The 21391-nt window shown below is 44.5% G+C and overlaps 1 protein-coding gene across 1 annotated transcript in view; it reads right to left on the bottom strand.

Annotated features, from left to right (window-relative positions):
* nrxn2b (neurexin 2b) overlaps positions 1 to 21391 on the bottom strand; it is a 346947-nt gene that overhangs the window by 92492 nt on the left and 233064 nt on the right. Inside the window, exon 12 of the mRNA XM_034557186.1 lies at positions 5384 to 5565. Within this exon, the coding sequence (XP_034413077.1) occupies positions 5384 to 5565 (182 nt within the window). The remainder of the gene's footprint in view (positions 1 to 5383; positions 5566 to 21391) is intronic.

Consider the following 21391-nt stretch of genomic DNA (forward strand, 5'->3'; position numbering starts at 1 on the left):
CAGATTGGAGATTTAGCTATCAGCCCTCTTCCATATCTGTCTGTACCATTCATTCCCAGAGTCTCACCCCCCCAGGCCCTATGGTGGAAATGTCATCAAGATTGGAAAGAATGATGTCCTGCCCTCCCAAATGACCATTTTGAACTCCTGTTGATCTGACATCCTGTCAAAGGCATCGCGGGGACTCTGGGACATCCTGTCGACTAACAGGGAAAAAAACTGAAATTCTCAGTGTAATAATAAAAGTTGTATATGTTACTATGTTACCAAATGTGTATCTTCAATGTCAATGAGAATAAATATCTGAACTTCTTCTCCGAACTTTCAAAAAAGTCCTGCGGCCTTCTTTGGTGTCATTGCTTGTCCAAAGTACAAAAGACCCAAAACCAGTTCAAGTTGTTCTTAAGACAAGTAATACACTGTGAGTTGTACATAACCCATGTAATCATGAGCCAGATAACGTATAAACCGACTAAGTCTACATACTTTGACCAGATACAGCATTGAACAGTTTTGGACAAAGGGAACGTGGATAACAAAGATCAAGAAGACCATTCACGTCCAACACAGGAGATCATCTTTTAATATAAGTAGGGGTTATGATGTTTGCAACTTCCTTGACCGAGGTTATGTACCCTGTTGATGACACCTGCACACGTTCCATTTGCTAAAGAAGGCCGCGGTATTGTTGAAAGACCTGGTAATTGCTAAATAAGAGGACTTAACCGTTGCTGTTCTAAACATTCAAAATGTATTGGGAAAAAAAGAGTGCCACAAAGTAAATGCAACAGCAGCATCAACGGCACTTTGTTAGGAAGGAAAAGACGAGGTTGGATTAGCAGCAATAGCTCATGACAGCCGGACAGTCTAGTAGCAGTTTGAGTGAAAAAGAGCACAACCGTGACTGCCAGTTGCAAAATCAAACCCCAAACTAGTTGTAACCCTCAGTGTATGCATTAAATTGAGGGGTTACAACTTGAGCTGCCATCTGTGCAGAATGAAAAAGGCGACTGGACTTTGTGGAGTATTCTTGAAATGCTTCACCATTCATCCAAGAGACTTAATTAGCTCTACCGACTCTATGGGAGTTCCGAGGTATTTAACTTCTCTGGGTGATTAAATACACAGGGACTCCCCACCAGTCAGTAGAACTGATGAAGTCTGCTGGATGAACGGCAAAAGTTCTCCATGACCAGACAGCAAACCGAGCTACTGCTTGATGTGCCCTGCCGTGGATGCAATACTGCACTGCAACAGCAAAATGCGCCGCCGTGTTTGGTCTGCTCGGCGATGACTCATTCCCATGGCATTTTCCGGATAATGAATCGCAAAGCTTTTTCATCTACAACTCTCAAAATGTCAACTGAGAAAGTTTGCAGCACTTTCAGACACACCCACAGTAAATAATTAGGGAAGTGCAAAGAAACAAGGCCTTGTGAGGATACGCTATGTCCTTATTAAAGCAGCCACAGTCAGCACACTTGACATTAGGCATCCCATGACATCGACTTTGCATCTCCTGCCCCGGGGCCTGATGACAGCATGTCAAGAAGAGGTAGTGAGTGATCCCTGTCAGGTAAATGGACAGAAATAGGGGGGCACACGAAAGAGGTGGAGGGCATGTAAGGGTAGAAGGGTATATAAAGAGACGGGTGGTTTGTGAGAGATAAGGAATCATGCTCCATCACATCCTGGTGGTGTTTTATGATCAGCCACGCCATCCAGTGCCAGTATTTCTCGTTAGACAGACAGAGACTGCATCTATCATGCTGTGTTATATCCTGTCATGACAGTAAATGGTGGTGATCAGTCTTTCGGCCGCCGACTTGGCTAAGAAAGGCCATTCACTTAAACATTAACACTAATCAACTACATCATTGGTGTTCTGTAGGGCCAGGAAATTGAAACAAAACACAAAGCAACACAAATCCAGCTAACCTGGAATGAAGAGTGAAATGCTATTTTTTTAAGCACTAGCCAAAGCTAATGAATAAGGCCCCAGATATTGGACCGAAGGGCCACCACCACCGCTTTAACGCAGACCTATTTTGTACTTTGATTGGGTCTGTGAGGGCCCCCCATCAGGTGGGATGACACAAGGCCATGGCTCCTGGGTTCTCAGGTCTAATGTGCCTGTACTTCTCCCCTCAAAGAGGGACGGGCATAATTAACGGGACCCAAACACCCACCACGGGCTGAACAGAGTCATTTAAGGGAGCGACTCGGAGCAGCGGCGGCAAATGAAATGTAATTGCAATGGGAGCCGAGGAGCAGGGCGGGTGTGGCGGAGGCACTGATGTGTGTGCGAACGGGAAAGAAAGTGAATGAGCGAGCCAGACGTTGGGGAATGAGGGAGCAAATGAAAGACACCGAAGTCAGACGGAGAATATGCAGTCAAGAGAAGAGCAGGTAAAATAATGACTGGTAAGGGACGGGCATAGATAAACAGCGAGGAGACACTCATTCAGGTTAGAATAAAGAACTGACGCACCCATCTCAAACTCAGTTAAAAAAAAGTTGAATCTAAATTAAAGATTCAGTTCACCCAAATAACATAAAAGCCATGTGAATAGTTTCGGTTTTATTTCCCTAATTTTTGTAATCTCTGCCCCACCCAGCCAATACAATAGAAGCAAATGGAATTTTGTTCTGGTGCTCGCAAAGCATTGAAATGACATTTAAAATTCAACAGACATGCCTAATCCCGAAAACAGCCTCTTGTTATTCAGGATAATCCAGAGAACACACTGTCAACAGTTTTAACGAGGAATATTTATTCCGTTTGAAAGTCGATCCATTCACAGTGAGGTCTGTGGATTGTGTTCAGTAATTAGGAGAGGAGGCTGCACGGTGGTATAGTGGCTAGCACTGTCGCCTCACAGCAAGAGGGCCGCGGGTTCAATTCCCGGTCGGAGCGGTCCTTCTGTGTGGAGTTTGCATGTTCTCCCTGTGGCAGCGTGGGTTCTCTCCGGGCTCTCCGGCTTCCTCCCACAGTCCAAAGACATGCTGCAGGTTAATTGATCTCTAAATTGCCCATAGGTGTGAATGTGAGAGTGAATGGTTGTATGTCCCTACATGTGCCCTCGATGGACTGGCGGCCTGTCCAGGGTGTCCCCTGCCTTCGCCCTATGTCAGCTGGGATAGGCTCCAGCGCCCCCGCGACCCTAATGAGGATAAGTGGTATTGAAAATGGATGGATGGATGGAATTAGGAGAGGGTTTCTGTAGGCAAGTCTGAAGGGTTAACTGAATGGAGACATACCACTAGAGGTGAATAATGCCACATTTTGGCTTTCGTTATTCTATCATATACTATTTATATATTTGTATGACTGAGTCAAACCCAACATAAATAGTGCTCCGATACGACAGGAATTGACGCTTTAAAGTTGCTGCGGTTAAACTCTGCTACATCATCCCTTCAACCCCAAGCATCATTTGTTGTGTCGACTGCATTAACAACAGTTACCTTTCATCCCTCCTGTTATTATCATTATTCATCATCACTGATGTTAAGAGCATTCAAATTGGCCTTGACCTACTTGGTCTAATCCAGCCAGAACCCCCCCCTCTCCGCCCCTCTTGGTTCCTCTCACTGAATGAGAAGTGACCCGGTCAACAATGTTCCTGTTGCTCCCAGGCATGGCCGGCCCAAACAAATTGGGGTCATCGCAATGTTAGAGTGGTGTGAACACACACACTCTCACACACACACACACACACACACACACACACACACACACCCACACACACACACACACACACACAGATAGTTTGGAGCAGATGAGTGAGGATAACGCTGATCGTTTCCTATCGCCGCGTTCTTTAAGAGAGTGTAAAGGGACTGCAGGACATTGCAGCATCTTTGCCACCAGCTGGTACAGTAAAACAAGTGGCTGTGAATCGGACGTTGCACAATGTTTAACTGTGATGCGCACATCGTGATGAGTGGATCAGATTCACCAGGTGTGGACTTGGTTGGTGATTAACTGAGCTTTCAATGTATTATTGGGAAGAATAAGCGCAGGGTCAACAAGAAAATTAGAGCCAGTGTTAATGCATTTTTAAATGCCTGCTGTCACTTAATTGATATTTAAAGTTATCAGTAGAGGGCTTCTTAAATGACCTTTAAGCCTAACGCATGAAAGCAATACAAGCGGGATATGAGGCCAATAACTAGTCTGACAGGAGATAAAAAGAAGTGATGTGGGCGATTAGTGCTTTTCTGGACCACACATGGATTCTCTCCTAGTGACCCATGGAAGTGATAAACACCAAAGAAATAAATGCCATTTTTGAGGACAACTAACTTTTTGACCCCCAAGCCATTTTTCATAAAAATTGCAAAGATTTCCATTCCCATACTAAACAGAGTGTATCTCCTCTACCAGGAGGCTATTTGAATTATTCTATAATAAAAAGGAAAACACTATCAGCCTATAGGTTGCTGGTTAAATGAAGATGGCACACAGCATAACAAGTGTTCAGGTTTGCCTTGTAAAAAGCACTTATTATTATGATTATCTCTTTGGAATTACGCAGCCGAAAGGTTTGAAAAAAAGTGAAGCAGAACAAAATTAGCGCCTTGTTAGTAAAGAAAGTTTAGGTGAGGTCTCCAAAATGGGCATTTGGGTTAAAACTACACTCTTTCATGAATCAAGGAGGAGGACTGAACCAAGCTTGAATAAAACCGGGAATTGTAAGTCATTACTGATGCATATTTTGAGAGCATATTAGTATTTTAAATTACTTTTAAACTATTATCATAGTTTTGAACATCATTCCCAGCAAGGTGTATTCACAAAGTTAATTCTAGGTATACATTTATTGGCATTAAAACCTAAGTTACAACATAAACTAGAATTGGCCTTCAAGCCCCACAAATTCAGTCAAACTATGTATAACAAGCTTCTATCTTTTACCTGCCCAATACACTAACCTTTCAATATACGTTTAACATTTCAATATAACCTTTATAATAAGTACAGTGTCATATTGTGAAGAAAAACCAAAGCACTACTGCACTACAACGTGCCTTTCACTGTACTCATTCTGCACCATTGACCCTCAGTTCCTCTCCTCTTCTTTCTCCTTCAGCCTCCCTCTTACTATGTCCTGTCCTTTGGTGCAGAGCAATTTTTGACATCCTTACTTTCTGCTTCTCCAAACCTCCATTCATTATTTCACTCACTCTCACCCTCCTCTCTCTTGCCCTCCAGTGACGGGTCTAAATAGTCCTCTCATAGTCTCTTGGCATCATCACACTTTTTACACCTCTCATGTCCGCCTTTTTCTTTCCCCAAGATTTTATCTTAGGGTACTTTCACTTTTCATCTCGCCATCATTTCAACCCCCCCTTCGATATCCCCACGGTTGTCTCTTACTATGTGCAGCTCCAGGTAATCTCCCAGTCCCTTGGCACTCTCCACCCTGACCAGAATGGCCTCCTTCAGCTGCGTGCTGAAGCCCACTGCCAGCCGGTCTGCCCGTGTGCTCGGCCGGTCATTGGGTGGCCAGGTGTATGTGATGAGGGCTCCGCCTCTCCCAAAGATGTATGTTGTCCCAGCTGCAAAACACAGAAGATGGAGAAAGGGGGTTATTATTGAGTTGCAACAGAAAGATGTGTGTATTCTCAAACACAAATGAAGAACATGCTCAGAAGAAAAGCCTTCTGTAAAGAACTAGAAAGCTGACGTTATGACCAACAAAAGGTGTCAGATTTCATATAAATATATGTAATATAGGGGCTGCACGGTGGTGTAGTGGCTAGCACTGTCGCCTCACAGCAAGAGGGCCGCGGGTTCAATTCCCGGTCGGAGCGGTCCTTCTGTGTGGAGTTTGCATGTTCTCCCTGTGGCAGCGTGGGTTCTCTCCGGGCTCTCCGGCTTCCTCCCACAGTCCAAAGACATGCTGCAGGTTAATTGATCTCTAAATTGCCCATAGGTGTGAATGTGAGAGTGAATGGTTGTATGTCCCTACATGTGCCCTCGATGGACTGGCGGCCTGTCCAGGGTGTCCCCTGCCTTCGCCCTATGTCAGCTGGGATAGGCTCCAGCGCCCCCGCGACCCTAATGAGGATAAGCGGTATTGAAAATGGATAGATGGATGGATGGATAGATATGTAATATAACACTGGACTTTTACCCAGGAGACCTGGTTATGTAACTTATGTAATTAACTTATTCCAACCCAACCTGCAATCTTCTCCTAAACCTAACCAAGCCGATCAGTCACCTTAACCTACAGCGGTTCTGTTTTAACGTGGGAGGTGCAGTTTGGCCTGTCTGAAGCGTTAGATTGGTCGCGATAGCCACTGATAACATTCAAAATGGGTGGTTTATAAAAATAATCTGCAGGGTGTCGTTTTTTCTCCCTTTTTGATCGAGAATTCTAAATACAATTGAGTGTTGTGAAAAGTCAGTGAGAAGTTCCCTTCATAGTTCATTGAAAAGTTTGGAAATCAGTGGCCTGAATATTCCATTTTAAAGACAGTAACTCTTTCCGGGTAACAAAATTAGTTATTGACGTATCATGTAGTAATGCGTAGCTGTAGCACTAGTAACTAGCACCAGGCCTGGCTGTCACTCCCCTCTCTGTTGCGTTGCATTCAAACTAGGGCAAACTGACAAACTTTGTGTTGGTTATGCTGTCAGTATAACCAGCAGCCCTCGACATCAACAAAGGAAATTCCTCAGATCTGCCTGTCAAAGGAACTTTGCCTCAACAGTATTTTTTAGTTTCATCCTAAAAGATCCACCCGCCTCGTGCGCTGAGTGATTTTGTGTTTGAAACACAGGAGTTAGGATTTTGGCTCGGCTCCACTAAGCCCGGTGGTGACGGGCGTTGGCATTGATTAGCGTAATGAAGCCACAGTGAACTGCTCTGAACCCTGTGGGCTGTCAAGTCTTCACTGGAGCCTTTAAAAGCATGTAAACACAGGCTGTATGAGTAGATACCAATGCATGTGTATGAAGCTACACATTTTGAAATGTACACAAAGCAGCATATACAGAGACCGGCTGCTGTCACACCTGAACTGTTTGCAGACCAAACAGCCGCACCAAGATCGCCGGTGGAAGTGAGTTGGACTGGTTTGTTTGCGTGAATGCAAAAGAACTGGCCCACAGCATTTTAAGAAAGCAGAAATGTGATTTTAGCAGGATTTCAGAAGCTTAACTACTAAAAAAAATCCATCTGCCTTTTGCGAAATCTGTTCAGGAAGTTGAATGTTATAAGGAATCAATATTAATCAACACAAAGCCTGTGCCAGTCTGCACAGGAATCCCCTCCGATTAACCGGTCAAAAGCTGTTAAAACTTCTGCATTAACTTCTGTCAGTTTCAGAATTTGATTTCCCCACGTGGGTCCTGATGATGTGTTGGTCTGTATAACGTCATGTTTACTCCTCTGGTTTGGTTTGTGAGAAGTCAGCGTGAACTGGAAGTGGACCAGAACTAAAATGCAACATTAGATCCAAAAGACCCCAATTACATAACGCTCCTGACTGACGTGTTTGCGTCGCCGTACATGCCATTTTGCTTTCTGAGTGATCTTGCTAGCCTCACTTTGGATTGCTTTGCCATCATTCAAGCATTTGTTTCATTTGTTCCAGATGAACAAGATTCCTTCAAGTTTAGTTTGAAGTGCCCTCCCTGGTTAGAGACCAATATCTTCGAGTAGCTTTCTGACGGTTTCTAGCAAACAAAACCCAACAATTTTTCCATCGATAATGACATGACACAAAGAAGAGTTGAGCAAAATGTTCAGTTGATTGGCTGCAGGATCACATTTGTCCAGGGGTATTCAATTACAACTCAACGAGGTCCAGTTCAAGACAATTTCCTCATACAATGGTCTGAAACATCACAGTATCTGACTTGTGCTATAATTCCATGCCATATATATTGAAGTAGCTTAGCAATTGAATCAACGTTACATTACATGTCATTTAGCTGACGCTTTTATCCAAAGCGACTTACAATAAGCGCATTAAACCATGAGTCCAAACTCAGAACAACAAGAATCAAGCAAGTACAATTTCTTCAATAAAGTTAAACTACAAAGTGCTATCAGTAAGAGCCATTTAAGTGCTACCAAAGTGCTACTACGGCGCTACCTTCCCTATTCAAGGTATAGTCGAAAAAAGATGTGTTTTTAGTTTGCGACGGAAGATGTAGAGACTTTCTGCTGTCCTGATGTCAATGGGGAGCTCGTTCCAGCCAATGTTTTGAAGTGCATGCGGGCGAGCGGAGTAGTGTGGGTAAATTTCGGGAGGTTGAAGACCAGTCGAGCAGCTGCATTCTGGATGAGCTGTAGAGGTCGAATGGCATTAGCAGGTAGACCTGCCAGGAGGGAGTTGCAATAGTCCAGCCGTGAGATGACCAGAGCCTGGACCAGAACCTGTGCCGCCTTCTGAGTGAGAAGAGATCGTATTCTCCTGATGTTGTACAGCATGTACCTACAGGAGCGTGTTATTGTGGTAATGTTGGCAGTTAGGGAGAGTTGACTGTTGAGTGTCACACCGAGGTTCCTGGCAAGTCAGAGTCGGAGCCAACACTGAGTTGTTGAAGTTAATAGTCAGGTCGTGGGTGGGACAGACTTTTCCTGGAAGGAGGAGAAGTTCAGTCTTGTCCGGGTTAATTTTCAGGTGGTGTGCGGACATCCACTGAGAGATGTCAGTCGGACAGACAGAGATTCGTGGTGCTACCTGTGTTTCAGATTGGGGAAACGAGAGAATCAATTGGGTGTCGTCAGCGTAGCTGTGGTAGGAGAAGCCATGCGAGCGAATGACAGAGCCGAGAGAGTTGGTGTACAGAGAGAAGAGAAGAGGACCAAGGACTGAACCCTGAGGGACCCCAGTAGTCAGAGGACAAGGCTCAGACACAGATCCTCTCCAGGTTACCCGGTAACATCTGTATGTAGTCTACAACCGACTCTCAAATCAAGTAAAGAACGTTCAATTGAATAATATCTCAACAGTATCTGACAATATAGATGTTATAGTTAGTTTTCAAATTTAAGTGGATGAATTATAAATAATACATACTCTAATAATACACATTCTTCTCTCATTTCATGAACAATAAGGGATGCATTTAATAATACATTTGGCTACATACAGTAACACTTTATTAACTGAATTGTCCATGCCTTGTCACCTACACCTCAGTGGATTCAGGTGAGATGTCACCCAAAAAAGCCACACTATAATATTCCTTCATCTTCTAATGAGAGAAACTTGTGTGCAGGGAAGTTATCTGTGGTTATTGAAACCACTCGTTTCAGCCTCATTCCCCTTCATGTTGACAGCATTGTTGGGCAGTGAATTAATGTGATTAGATTGTTCATCTTCGAGTGGGTACATTAACTCAAACGAGTTGTGCTTTTTGTCTCGTACCGGCTCCTCACATTGCCACTTTTAATAATCGTCACGGTCTCTGAACATATGAGACATACTGGCTTAGCACTGTCTCCGGGAACAATGACCATAGAAGGCATATGGCTCTGGTTTCGCTGTCCACATTTCTCTTTTTGGACCACGCCCTGTGAAATAACTTCTCTGACTCTCCGACTGTCCTGCCTCTCCCTGTCTGTCTGTGTGTGTGTGTGTGTGTGTGTGTGTGTGTCTCAATCGAGTTGCGATGCACGTTTTTGATTGGCTGAGTAGCATTACGTGAGGTGATTTTCAACTCGTGCAAATGATCGGTGAGTTTCCTGGAACGCTGAACGAGTGCCATAAAGGCTGAAAAAAGCTGCGCCGGTTAAAATATCAAATTAACTGTGTCTGGGTGCGGCCTGCCTATTCGCGACCCCTGCCGTAGTCCTTCGTACTGTACCTGCACACACACACATGTCCTTGTTTTATGTATTTGTTATGCCCTGCAAATCCCTAACTAGGTGTGCTTGGCCAGAATGACTGTAGGGAAAGGCTGGCTGATAAAGAATGGAAACACGCCGTCTCATTGCGCTCACACACACACACTCACTCAGCTACCCGACACTTTCATTATCTAACAATCCGCTGGTAGCCATTTGAAATCAGCTGACACACACAACTCTCTCTCCCCCCCCCCCCCCCCACTCTCCCTCTCCTCCTCCCCTCCCGGCGGAGCTAAGCCCTCTGCTCAGCTCGTGTTGTTTTCTTGAGGCTGTATTATTTTAGCACTGACTAATTATCACAGCACGGCAGGGAGGTTGTGTGCCAGAGGAGGCAGGGAAAATAGAGAGGATGAAGAAAGACAGCAGGGCATGGAAACAGGGAGTGGAGAGGATGGGAGAGTGCGAATTGTGGACGGTGGAGAGAAGAAGAAAGTTGGCGTTTTTCTTTCTTTCTTTTTTTTTTTTCTTTCCCTGTGTTTATTATTAACAGTGCAGCACTGGAGCTTCGCAGAAGCTGTGCAAGGGACAGCTGTGAGGAAGAGGAGGAAAGATTTCTAAAATGGCCGACACACAGGGAGGGAGGTGAGCCATGTTGTGATAGATGAGAGAGGAGTCGTGTTGGGAGGGGAGATAGCTGATGTAAGATTGAGCCGAGCGCATTTTGAAGAACATGATCGTACTTGTCAAAGATGAGACAAAGCAATCTGAATGAGAAAGTCCCCAATGATCACTGGACTACTCATAACTCAACTGCATTCATTTTGGCCATTGTTTCGTAGATTTGTCTCTTGGAAGTCCCTGAACTTTATGGAAATGAAATGGTCAAATGCTAGTGTGCCTTCATACAGTAATTTAAAGGGAATACATGCTTTAAAAAAAAACTCCTTTCTGTAATAAATGTGCAATCTATTGGGTAAAAACTCAGCTCTATCACAGTCAAATTGAGGGGAGATTACATCTTAAATGAGGGAGCTATAGATCCAAAATCTACCCCCCCCCCCCCATGGTAGGTTAGAGTGTAATTCCATCACCACCTGAGAAATACATGGTTCAGTCATTCGAATAGTTTACTAGCAAGACGACGCAACAAAATGAGACAATGTCACAAAGCGTGACTCCGTCCTTGTTGTAAATGTAACATCATTTCACCGCCTGTAGCGTTAAGGCTTTATTTATATTCTGGGTGTTGAAGGAGCAGCCAAGAAAGCAGCAGGGGTTTTACACATCATAACAAATGCCGGAAGGGGATTACTTCAATTTGATATAAAACATTTTTTTTTCATGATGCAATATGTGTCAGTAACTATGGTCTGTCTCCAACATTCAGTTGTCCAACAGGCCCCATTCCAGCCCATGTCAATGTACCTAACTATTATTACATGTGTTTTCTCAAAGAGTACAGTGAATCCATACAACTTTACTTTGACATCTCATTTAGCGTGTCCCAAGAATTAGACATGCAGCACGCGCATCGTCACTGCATATCTTGTGTGTGAACTAACTGTCATCAATTAACACCCCTCTCACGCGGAGCATCTACCATATGCCTCTTCTTCCCCGGGGAGCTTCCTGTACGCATGTTGCCACTCTCACAGCCGCACTTGTCACTTTTTACTTTGTCTTTATCATCAGCACATTTACAGGCGGGAGTGTCATTCACAGAAGTGCCAAAGTTGAGCTGAAAAAGTGGATACTCCTCTCTTGTTCCTACATGCATCCAATGAGCTGCGGTTGACCTTGCCTGCTCTCATTTGTCCAGCTGATAGTGGCCACCTGCTGCTTTGTGCACATGCGTGCATGCACTCTCCTCTCCTCTAAATGAGGAGACAAAGGAGGTGCAGAGCCTCTAATGAGTAGCTTGACAGGGCGCATCCATGTGTCACAGCTTCTCCCAGCAAACACCTGCTGATCCCGTTGAGTCCACCCAATCCGGCAATGCAGCGCACGCTAATACGGAGGTGAGACGGAGCGAAAAAGATGAGCCCAGGAATACTTTTCTGGAGGGCATAGTTCTAAAAAGAGAGAACATCTATACGTTTAGAGATGATATGTGCACAGCCTGTCTTCAAACAATTCAGTTAGAGGGAAGTCAAAAGAGCTTGAATCTTCTCGAAAAGGTGACAACATTTCACATTTAGCATTTTTTCCTTTGACTGTTTAAATTGACCTATGGTGACCTCTTGTAGTCACGTGAGGGATCACCATCCTCTCTCAGAGGCAAGGGTTGTTCTATTGAAAACCAAACCTTATGGGCAATGTTTGGGTTTACAGAGTTTGACTTTGAACTGGGGCCTTTGCTGTCATATTAAGTCTCCGACCAACAACTAGCGTTTCTCAAACCCACGGCCATGATCTTTCCTAACTTAGTTCCATTTTAACCAAACCTTTAATCCCCATGAACCTATCTCCTTATGAATGCAGAATCTGTAGGCGCCGAGCACAATTTTGGTATAGAATGCGTTCTGGTTTCCGTTTGTAGTCCGAGTAGCATTGACCAATCACCAATCATTTGAGAGCAAAAGAGGCGGAGCGCATTGGTCAGGATGCAATCTTGGAACCCATTATGTCTTACAACTTTTTAGCTTTAATGAAAAATGCATCTGCATTCATATGCAGGTATTGGTTGAAAGGGATGAAACCTCATCTCTCAACTCCATTCACACGTCTCAAGTTGCTAATCTAATAGTAAACAGCAACACAAGTCATGACCTGGATACCCGTTATCTGGATATCCGCTGGCCACACTAGAACGCTCGAAATATTGACCATTGATGTTGAACAGCTGATGGATTCTGACACTGATCAAACCTTAGCCAAAGGGGTGGCAGATTACAAAACACCGTTTTCATTTATTTTGGTTATAGTTCTGGCGGCCACTAGCCAACAACCTGTCTTGTCGTCAGATATCAGGACTTGTTGCCGGACTATGTGCCTGTGAATAATCATGTATGTGGTGTATTTGTGAAAATCTGTCTGCAACTGATAGAGAGAACACGGCAGACTGAAGAATCCGCATCGGAGTTCTTCCCAAACAGTAACTATCGAAAACCAAGAGTTAAAGGTAAATTAGCACTGCCTTGGGAGTTGTTGGCAATCAAAAAACCTGGCCGCGTATGGATTTCTCTGACCTTCAGCTAACCGTACTCTAATCAAGCAATCTGCTTCCTTGCTCTCGCTAGAATAACAATAATGATGGAAATTCTGTTGAACTCATGTGTTCCTCCCCCACAAAAACAGTCTAAATATGTATTAGTTTTGTCTAATTAGCTCTGGCGCCATCGACCTGGCCAATCAATCCCACCTGCTGCGCTGGAAGTGGACAGAATGCAAAGAGATGAATCAAAACATTGCGGGACGCCCCTCAATTATTATTTCCATTCACATGGGCCGATTGGTAATTTGGTTTAAAGAAGAACGGGCCAAAATAAATAAATATAAAAAACACACTTTTCTTTGTCCACGGATCTGGTGGGGAAATAATCTGAAAAGACTCATGAATCAATGCAGTAATGAAAAACCTATTGATTTGGCTGTTTTTACACCCATCCCCTCACCCTTTCTCTCTGTGTCGGGGGTGGGACTGTATTTGGGGTTGAGCTTATCATTTGGGATGCTTTCTCTGCAAAGGGCCATTGATTTGGGATAGTGGATTCTATGCCTCCATCCTATTCACAATAAACGGGTCATATCCAAGAAACCAGACGCCACGATTTTTTCATTAAGGCGCCGCGGTCAATGTTGCTGAACGCCAGCTGCAAAGCCTCACGGGAGGCAACGACGTGAAAATTGCCCAGCGATGAAATGAAAATTCCACAGGGAAAGAAGAACTGGTGGCCGGGAAGTCAATTCTGGAGATACAATAAGCCTCAAGGCGCCCTAGCAACGTGCAGCCACGCAGATTTATACACAGCTCTCATTTTAAACTCTCCGACAGGCTCTCAAACAATAACTCCATAACACACAGATGGTTCCTCCAACCTTCGTGTATTATTGCATCAGCGCAGACTGATTCTTTGAAGTGGTTAAGGGGAGAGACAGAGCTATTGATTCCTTTTAAACGAGAAGAATGAAACCTTCTCTTGCTACTTTTTTTTGACACAACATACAGTTCGGAGACGGAAAAAAGAAACAAGACGGGCAGAAACCCAGAGGCTGAGAGGAGACGTTTGCCAAAAGTTTCCAGAAAACTGTTGCTGTCTGAAGTTGCAGAGTTGGGCGTGTACACACACACACACACACAATACACACACACACACACACACACACACACACACACACACACACACACTCCCTTAGCGTAGTCTAACAACCTCGACAACATCGCCGCCCCTGCTCTGATAGCTATTTCTCTGTGGCGGTATATAAGAAAATGTAGAAATGGCATCCCAGAGATTGGCTGCGTCTCGAAAGCAAATAGCAAGTCATCCCCTCCCTGATGTGGTTGTATAATATTCCTCTTCCATCTATTCTTTCGCCAAGATTGCTTCGAAAAGGATGAGAGGGACCTTTCTGTTACATGAGGAGAGATGACATTTGATCAGGGCTGCCTCAAAGTCTCCAAAGAGACGTGTTAGGGCCAACACATTCTGTGTTAACGTGTTTGGGTTTATCGCAGATACATGGGCTGTGGTTATGAATTGTCTTTTTCTTTGCTTAGAGATGTTCTTAAGTTTGATGTATCTTAGGCGCGGTCATGATAAGAGCTGGTCAAATTCTCCAAATCTACATGTGCTTCAATACTGCATAGGGTATAGTGGCATATCGTGCTTTCCCAGAATTCCATGCAGCCGAAACATTTAAATTGACGCCAATAACATCTGCCCTCACTTGTTTTTTCCTTGTGAAAGTCCTCATGAATTCTCCTTCTCATCTTTCCCTGACCTCATGATGTTTGCCGTCGAGGTGAAGGAACTTCATTTTCTGACTATTTGACCGCAGCCACGTATTTGTCGAAGGCAATCTCTTTATGAACGTGAAAAAGAATGCAGACAAGATCTGGACCGCTTCGCTATGCAGCTTCTCCACAGTTGTAATACGAGTGCCACGGTGACGACAGTACGAGAGGATTCAAAGAGAGTTTTTGGCACTGAAGAGTTTCTCTAACATACCTGACACAATTCAAAATGTTTCCGATTTGACTTAATCTCGTCCATTTCACACCACGATGAAATCCACACTCTTTTTTAAATTTGGTTTAATCTCAACAGGCTGATAGTGTCAGTGGTAATTAGGTCCGCACAGTTCTGCGGTACGAGTTGAGAGACAGGACACGGCACCTCGGCCCGGACTATATTGGAAAAGAGTAATTGGACTGACCTTATACTTGTCGAAATAATTGGGCTGATTATACATATTTCACATGCCCTTGACTATATTCACAAACCTGGAGATGAAACATTTGAACATCAGTTGTACAGTTTGAAGATGTCCTCAAGTGTAAGTATCACCAATTACAATATCTAAATGTATCTTGAAACATGCCAGTGTAAATGTACACACCGGTCAATCTTTAAAATGTAATACATCCAACTAAGAAGTCGCAAACTATTTTGTTTAGGTCTTTGGGGAGCGATTGGCGGTCATTTACGGACGTAAATCAACGTAGGACACATCAATAGAAAGGGGCTATTGTTATAGATGAAGAGTTCAAGAGGACATTCACATCTGCAGGGAAGGACCATGCTAGAATACCAACGGGGGTTTCCACCACATGTTATCACATGACCAAAGCTTAAGACTTGCGAGAGAGCTCCAATCGCTGATAATACATAAGTAAAGTTAATTTGCAATGTCTCTGCGAACTACTGCAAAGTCAACCGAACATTATAAGGGAGGATAAGAGGAGGGAGTGGTTGATTTCTTTGAAGCTGATTGGTGCTTATTTGCTTCTAAGATGATAATCATAACAGGGGAGTACTAGCTTCACCCTCTTCATCTGAATGCAATTATAGGCTACTGACAAAATGGAACCCATTTCAGTGACATATCGTCCCCCTCTTCTTAAAGTCCCATTGTGTTATGTCTGGCTTTACATCCAAGCAGAAGGGCAATTACTTAAAAGATTGGTGAGCCTGTTTTGAATGCCATCATGATCCGTTTTTTTGCATTAGCCTCGTCAGCTGTTACATCTGTTGGTCAAATGCATCCCAGCAATCTGACACACAGTGGTTGCTATGAACTAACCAGCTCCCCCTCCTCCCACCAAGAGAAGACATTTTGGGTTTGGTTCAGGTTTGTCATCTGCTAAGCGCTAGTTATAAAAAACATGCACCCATACATGCGATTGTCTTAGCTCGGCGCGCAAATCATGAGAGGACTAATTCACAGCGAGTTGTGAATGAGCACCAAACACATTGGGTGGGCTCATGGGTGTCCAGCAGAATGCGAGATTAGCAGTGGACAGACAGACGCACACGCATCCGTATACATCATCTCCTGGAGGAGATAATAGTGACCAAATTAGCGACAGTAAGAACACAGGAGTGTTTTCTTTAAATCGTGGTTGTGAGCTATGTCAAAGTCACACGTCTGAAGATGAATCATACCTCACACTGTTCAGAAATCATTTCTGTCTGCTCGGGTTGTCTGATGATTATTCCCCTCCCTAATACTACCGGTGGGGACTTGATACACAGGCGTGCCTTTTGCAATTTTGGAGGATTCAAATGTTTCGCATATTTTGCAACAGCGATGATGTGCTTGCGAGGTTTGTTTGAAACATTTCAAAATGCCTGTTATGTCCCTGGAGGGGATGCAACAATCAGAGAGTGATTTTTGTACAAACACCATTCGTGAGGTAGCACTCAGACGCTTATCTTTTTCCAAATAACTTGTAAATGGAGGGATCCAGTGGGAGTAGTGGTGTGTCATTGATCAGCCCAGAATACCCTCCTTTGTCTGATAGCCTATTCAATAGTCTGCGGAGGTGGAGACGGAGACGGAGACGCCCACCTGAGCGGTTTAGACTCAAATACATTTTTACTTTCATTAAAGGCACGTAGACGCACACTAGGCTGACCAAGGCTTTCGATTTATTTGGATGTTTATTTCACAGAACTATGCAATAACTAGGAACACAAACACATAATCAGTCAATTGTGTGCTAAATGTTTTTAACATTTTTTTTCTGCCCAAGGTCGCAAATGTCAGGACGACATTTACTTTACACTTGTCTTGTGTGTGTGCGTTTCCAACATACCATAAGAACTGTGAAGAAGATTAAAAAGCAATCGTGTGTTTTTTAAGAGGCAATTCTTGCTCGCAACAAGACAACAACAATGAGTCATCCTAGTGCTGTTGTTTAGCCGTGATGTTTGAATCATGTTGGAAAAGAAGACATGCAGGGGTGGAAAGTGGGGAGAAAAATAGCCCAGTCTCCAAAGTACTGTGAGGATGTTTAAAGAAATGTGATCGGATTGAGTATTTAACCTATTAGTGAAATGGAAACTCACCTACGCAGCTAATGGTGCCTTTTTGTAAACTGTCTACAGCAACTGTTTAGCTTACTAGACTGGATGACATATCAATACGCCATTTAATTGGGTTAGCCGTTTCCGAGGGTTTGCAGTAATTGTGTTATCAGTGTTTTAATGGCCATTGCTCACACATGAGCAACATTTCTGTTTGACACTCTGCTGGTACAAGACGGGGATCTGACACCTTAATACCCATTACTCACAAGCATAAGCGGCACGCTGGCGCACCCCTGCTCAGAAGCAACGCGTATGAACACACTAAATGCACACGGAACCGCAGTAACAGCAGCATCCTCTTACATTAAGTCTTTTAATAGCCCGGGTACTGTGCTGTTTGATTGTTCGCCACGTAGGGCGGGCTGATGCAACGCCACCTCCCCCAAATGGTAAAGCTGCAAACAATATGGTAAAAGCAGGACTTTGTCTGGAGTTTATGTTGGAATTCAGAAGTGAACAGAGGGCAAACAAAAGAAGGAAAGAAGAGGGTAATGCCTGCAGAAAGAGAGGCTTTACAAATGGGCATTTTGAAACCCTGACATGTGCTGCATGAAGAAACAACAACAGCCCTGCTCAGAATAACAACCATATTCTCATACAGAGCTATTCAGCTGTGAGGCTCAGCAAAGGTCACACTGTTTTGTTTCTGCTGGATCCATAGGAATATAGGTGTGTATGTGCGTGTGCGTGTATGTGTGTGTGTGTATGTTCCGAGGGGGCGCAAGCAAGCGTATGCACTTCTTGATTAAGCTTAATAACCACGGGCCCATTAGTGTTAACATCCTCCTAATTACGCTGGAGTGGCCTTCACAGTGCATAAACAAACACAGGCTGAAGCTGGTGTGAGCCGGTCCATCCTTGAAGCGGTGACCTTACTGAACGGTGTCCCCGCGAGCCGTTTAGTGGACGGACACGAAGCGGATACAAAGGAGGCTTTGAAATGAAACCGTGACAAAGAACCCAAAAATAGTTTTAAAAAAAATTGTTGTTCATAGAACCTGACAAATACTAACGACACAAATGGAAAATGAATGCTCGGGGCAGATCACATGTCGTGTTTTTTTTAGTTTTTTTTTAGAGCAGGGCCACCAAGAGCCAACGCCGTCGCAACATCCGTCCGAGAAGGTCCGCCAAACTGACGAAGAAAGATCAAGCCCAATCAAGCCACTGTGAGGGATTTACAATCCAACGGCCTCTCGGAAAAACCCCACTTGTCAGAAATAGAGCGAGCAAGCCAACAACAACGCCCACTTCAGCAACTCGGAGCCCAACGCGAAATAGACCCCTGCAGCCCTCTTGACCGGAGGTTGGAGAAACATTCTAAATGCTTCTTTAATGAAATGAGCTGAGTGCAGTGTGGCGCTTGGAGGACTTGTTATTGGAGTAGTAGAGTGGTTGAAAGAACAATGTGAGTAGCCTCTTCTTGCCTGAGAAGGAAAGTGATGGCGGGAGTGGATGTTGGTGGAAGGATGGATGATGGAGAGCGACCAAGAGAGAGGCACAGAGGGGGGGGGGGGGGGGGGGGGGGAGAGATCAATGAGAAGCCTCATCCTAGGAGTGAGAGCGCAAATCCACTCTGGTTCCCTGAGACTGTATTCCTGGGGCTCCAGGGTATCCCACATCAAAGGCGGAGGCGAATGAAGCGGGGGAGATGAAATAACGACATAGTCTGTGGTGAATGTGTGAGGTGCATGCATTAAATATCGTGTGTTGAATGTGCTCCGGCGAGCACGTGCGATGAGCCGGCGCATGGCCGACCCCCACAAAGGATTTGGTGGATCTTTGACTGTTGAGACATGAAAGCTGCCGGGTGGGATTCAGTGTTCCTTGTGTATCCATTTTCTCCACCACATAGAGGGTCCATTATCTATTCACTTGGCTATTGGGAGCCCGCGTCCATAAAGATCTTCCTCAGAAGGAAACAAAATATATGAGCCTGTGTCTTTGAAGAGTGAAGGTGGTCCAAACCACCTCTGAGCCCGTGAGACTTTAAGCCAAAGACCGCCGCGGTATTGAACTGATCAGCTACGTGCAAAGATTGTGTTCGACCAGCAGACACAGCAAGGACGCGATTGCAGAAACATATATACACAAGCCAGTCCTCTGAGGACCCTGATTAGCCATCTGAGTGCCTCTGTTCTCTGATGTCAAATCAGTGTTGAAGTGCCAGAATAAAAGCAGAGACGGACAATTGTATTCTTTTTTTTCTCGTCCTTCCTCGCTCTTCTCAGCGGGCCCGGGGGGACTCCTGGACGGGGCCGACTGTCTGAGTGCGCCTGTCACAGAGCTGATATTTCACATGCACGGAGAAGGGGGTGAGGGGGCTGGCAAGACGGACGGGCGAGGCGAGGGGATGGGAGATACTAAATAAATGGCTGTCTGCACTTTGCTGAGAGCCCTTCAATGGATAAACAAATCAAGCCCATCCAATAATGCGACGAGACAAAACCCAGACACGAGGGAGAAAGGGGGTGGGGGGGACGGAAAAGAAGATTCGCCGTACCGTGTCTGGAACCACAACATTTAGCCAGAGGCGCGTCACTTACGCCTGCTCTCTTTCGCTAACTGTGTACCTCCCGTTTCTCTCGTTCCCCCTTCTTTATCTTTAACCCTCCCTTTTGTCCCTCCGTCCCCTCTCTTTCGCTGGCAGTCCAACGTAGCAGACTGTGGCCGTTACATAACAATCCATGTGTTGGCCGGTGCCGAGAGACTTCTTGGCGGCTGTATGCACAAGTTGCGATCAGGGGGGATTCACAGACGCTTGTGCACAGACAAACACAGACTGTGCGAGGATGGAAAACAAACACTGGGGTTACTGATGGAGGCCTTTTGTCCTTCTGCGTCCTGTAAGCCGAGGAGCCAACTAGACTCTGAAGCAATCTGTTGGGTTTAATAATGGGTTTTTTTCTGAAGTCACTGACACTTTGATTCCTGACACATGCATATTCTTTCCTAACAGATATTCTTGAAGCTGGATTGATGCACACGCCTTCACTTTCTGCCTTTTGCAAAAAGACCGGCGCGTTGCTGTGGGGCAAACAGGATGTGCACAAAGAAGTCGAATCACGTTTATTGATCCAGCCCAAAGTCACAAATGTGTCTTGGCAGGGTTTATTATTTACATAGCGCACAGCTGTCTCTACCCAAAGGCCCTTTGATCAAGATAGTGAAATGCTCCTCAAGAAAAACAGGAAGTCAAAAAGGCAAGGAAGAGTTAAAAAGGTACAAAAGTCCTGAGAGAAAAGTGGGGGAACAAACTTGTGGTGATCCATTTTCTAGGTTGTTTCTAGGTCGTTTTCTAAGTATAGCTCTCCTGTGTTTATGAGATAAGGACAAGTGAATAACATTTTTGTATATTATTATCTGTTAAACATGATGATGAAATGTACCTTTTTTTTCCACATGACATAAATATAGTCCTTGTATTTAAAGTGCACGGAGAAATTAAACCTCACCTGGAGGAAAACATGAATACTTTTAGTCGTATTTAGAACATGGGGTACTGGTGCATTTCAGCCTCTTGTGGTCAGAGTTAGTATTGCAATGACAAACTGAGAGATGATAAATAAAAACTAAAATACTTTATTAGAAAGGATCTCCAGAAAAACAGAGACACAGAGGGTGTAACATTGATGCTCACTGTACTGGGACGATATTGCACTACATTGAGTGGTGGAACTAGTCGCTGCAAAACCAATAAAGTCCAGCTGAGCTCCAATTTAAAAATTGCAGTTTATATTTCAGAGGCATGAAAAATAGGTTGGGGTTTGACAACAAAGAAAAAGAGGCGGATGGCAGACGGTGTCAAAAGGTTTTTCAAAGTCCTTGCTTATTACTTTGCATTAACCCAAATGTATCTTTGCTTCAACTGCACGTTCCCCCCTCACTGATTTTGTGTACTTTTCCGAGCGAGCTTGGGGCGGTCTAACCTTCAAACCGCGGCGTTTACATGCAATTTCCTCTGCTCGCAGGCCGGAGGGCCGCTCAAAAATAAGCAGTGTTGATGAATACACAGACCCTGCACCGGAACAGTGTGGGGGA

This window comes from Cyclopterus lumpus, chromosome 18 (genome assembly GCF_009769545.1).
Source record: "Cyclopterus lumpus isolate fCycLum1 chromosome 18, fCycLum1.pri, whole genome shotgun sequence".
Classification (NCBI taxonomy): Eukaryota; Metazoa; Chordata; class Actinopteri; order Perciformes; family Cyclopteridae; genus Cyclopterus; species Cyclopterus lumpus.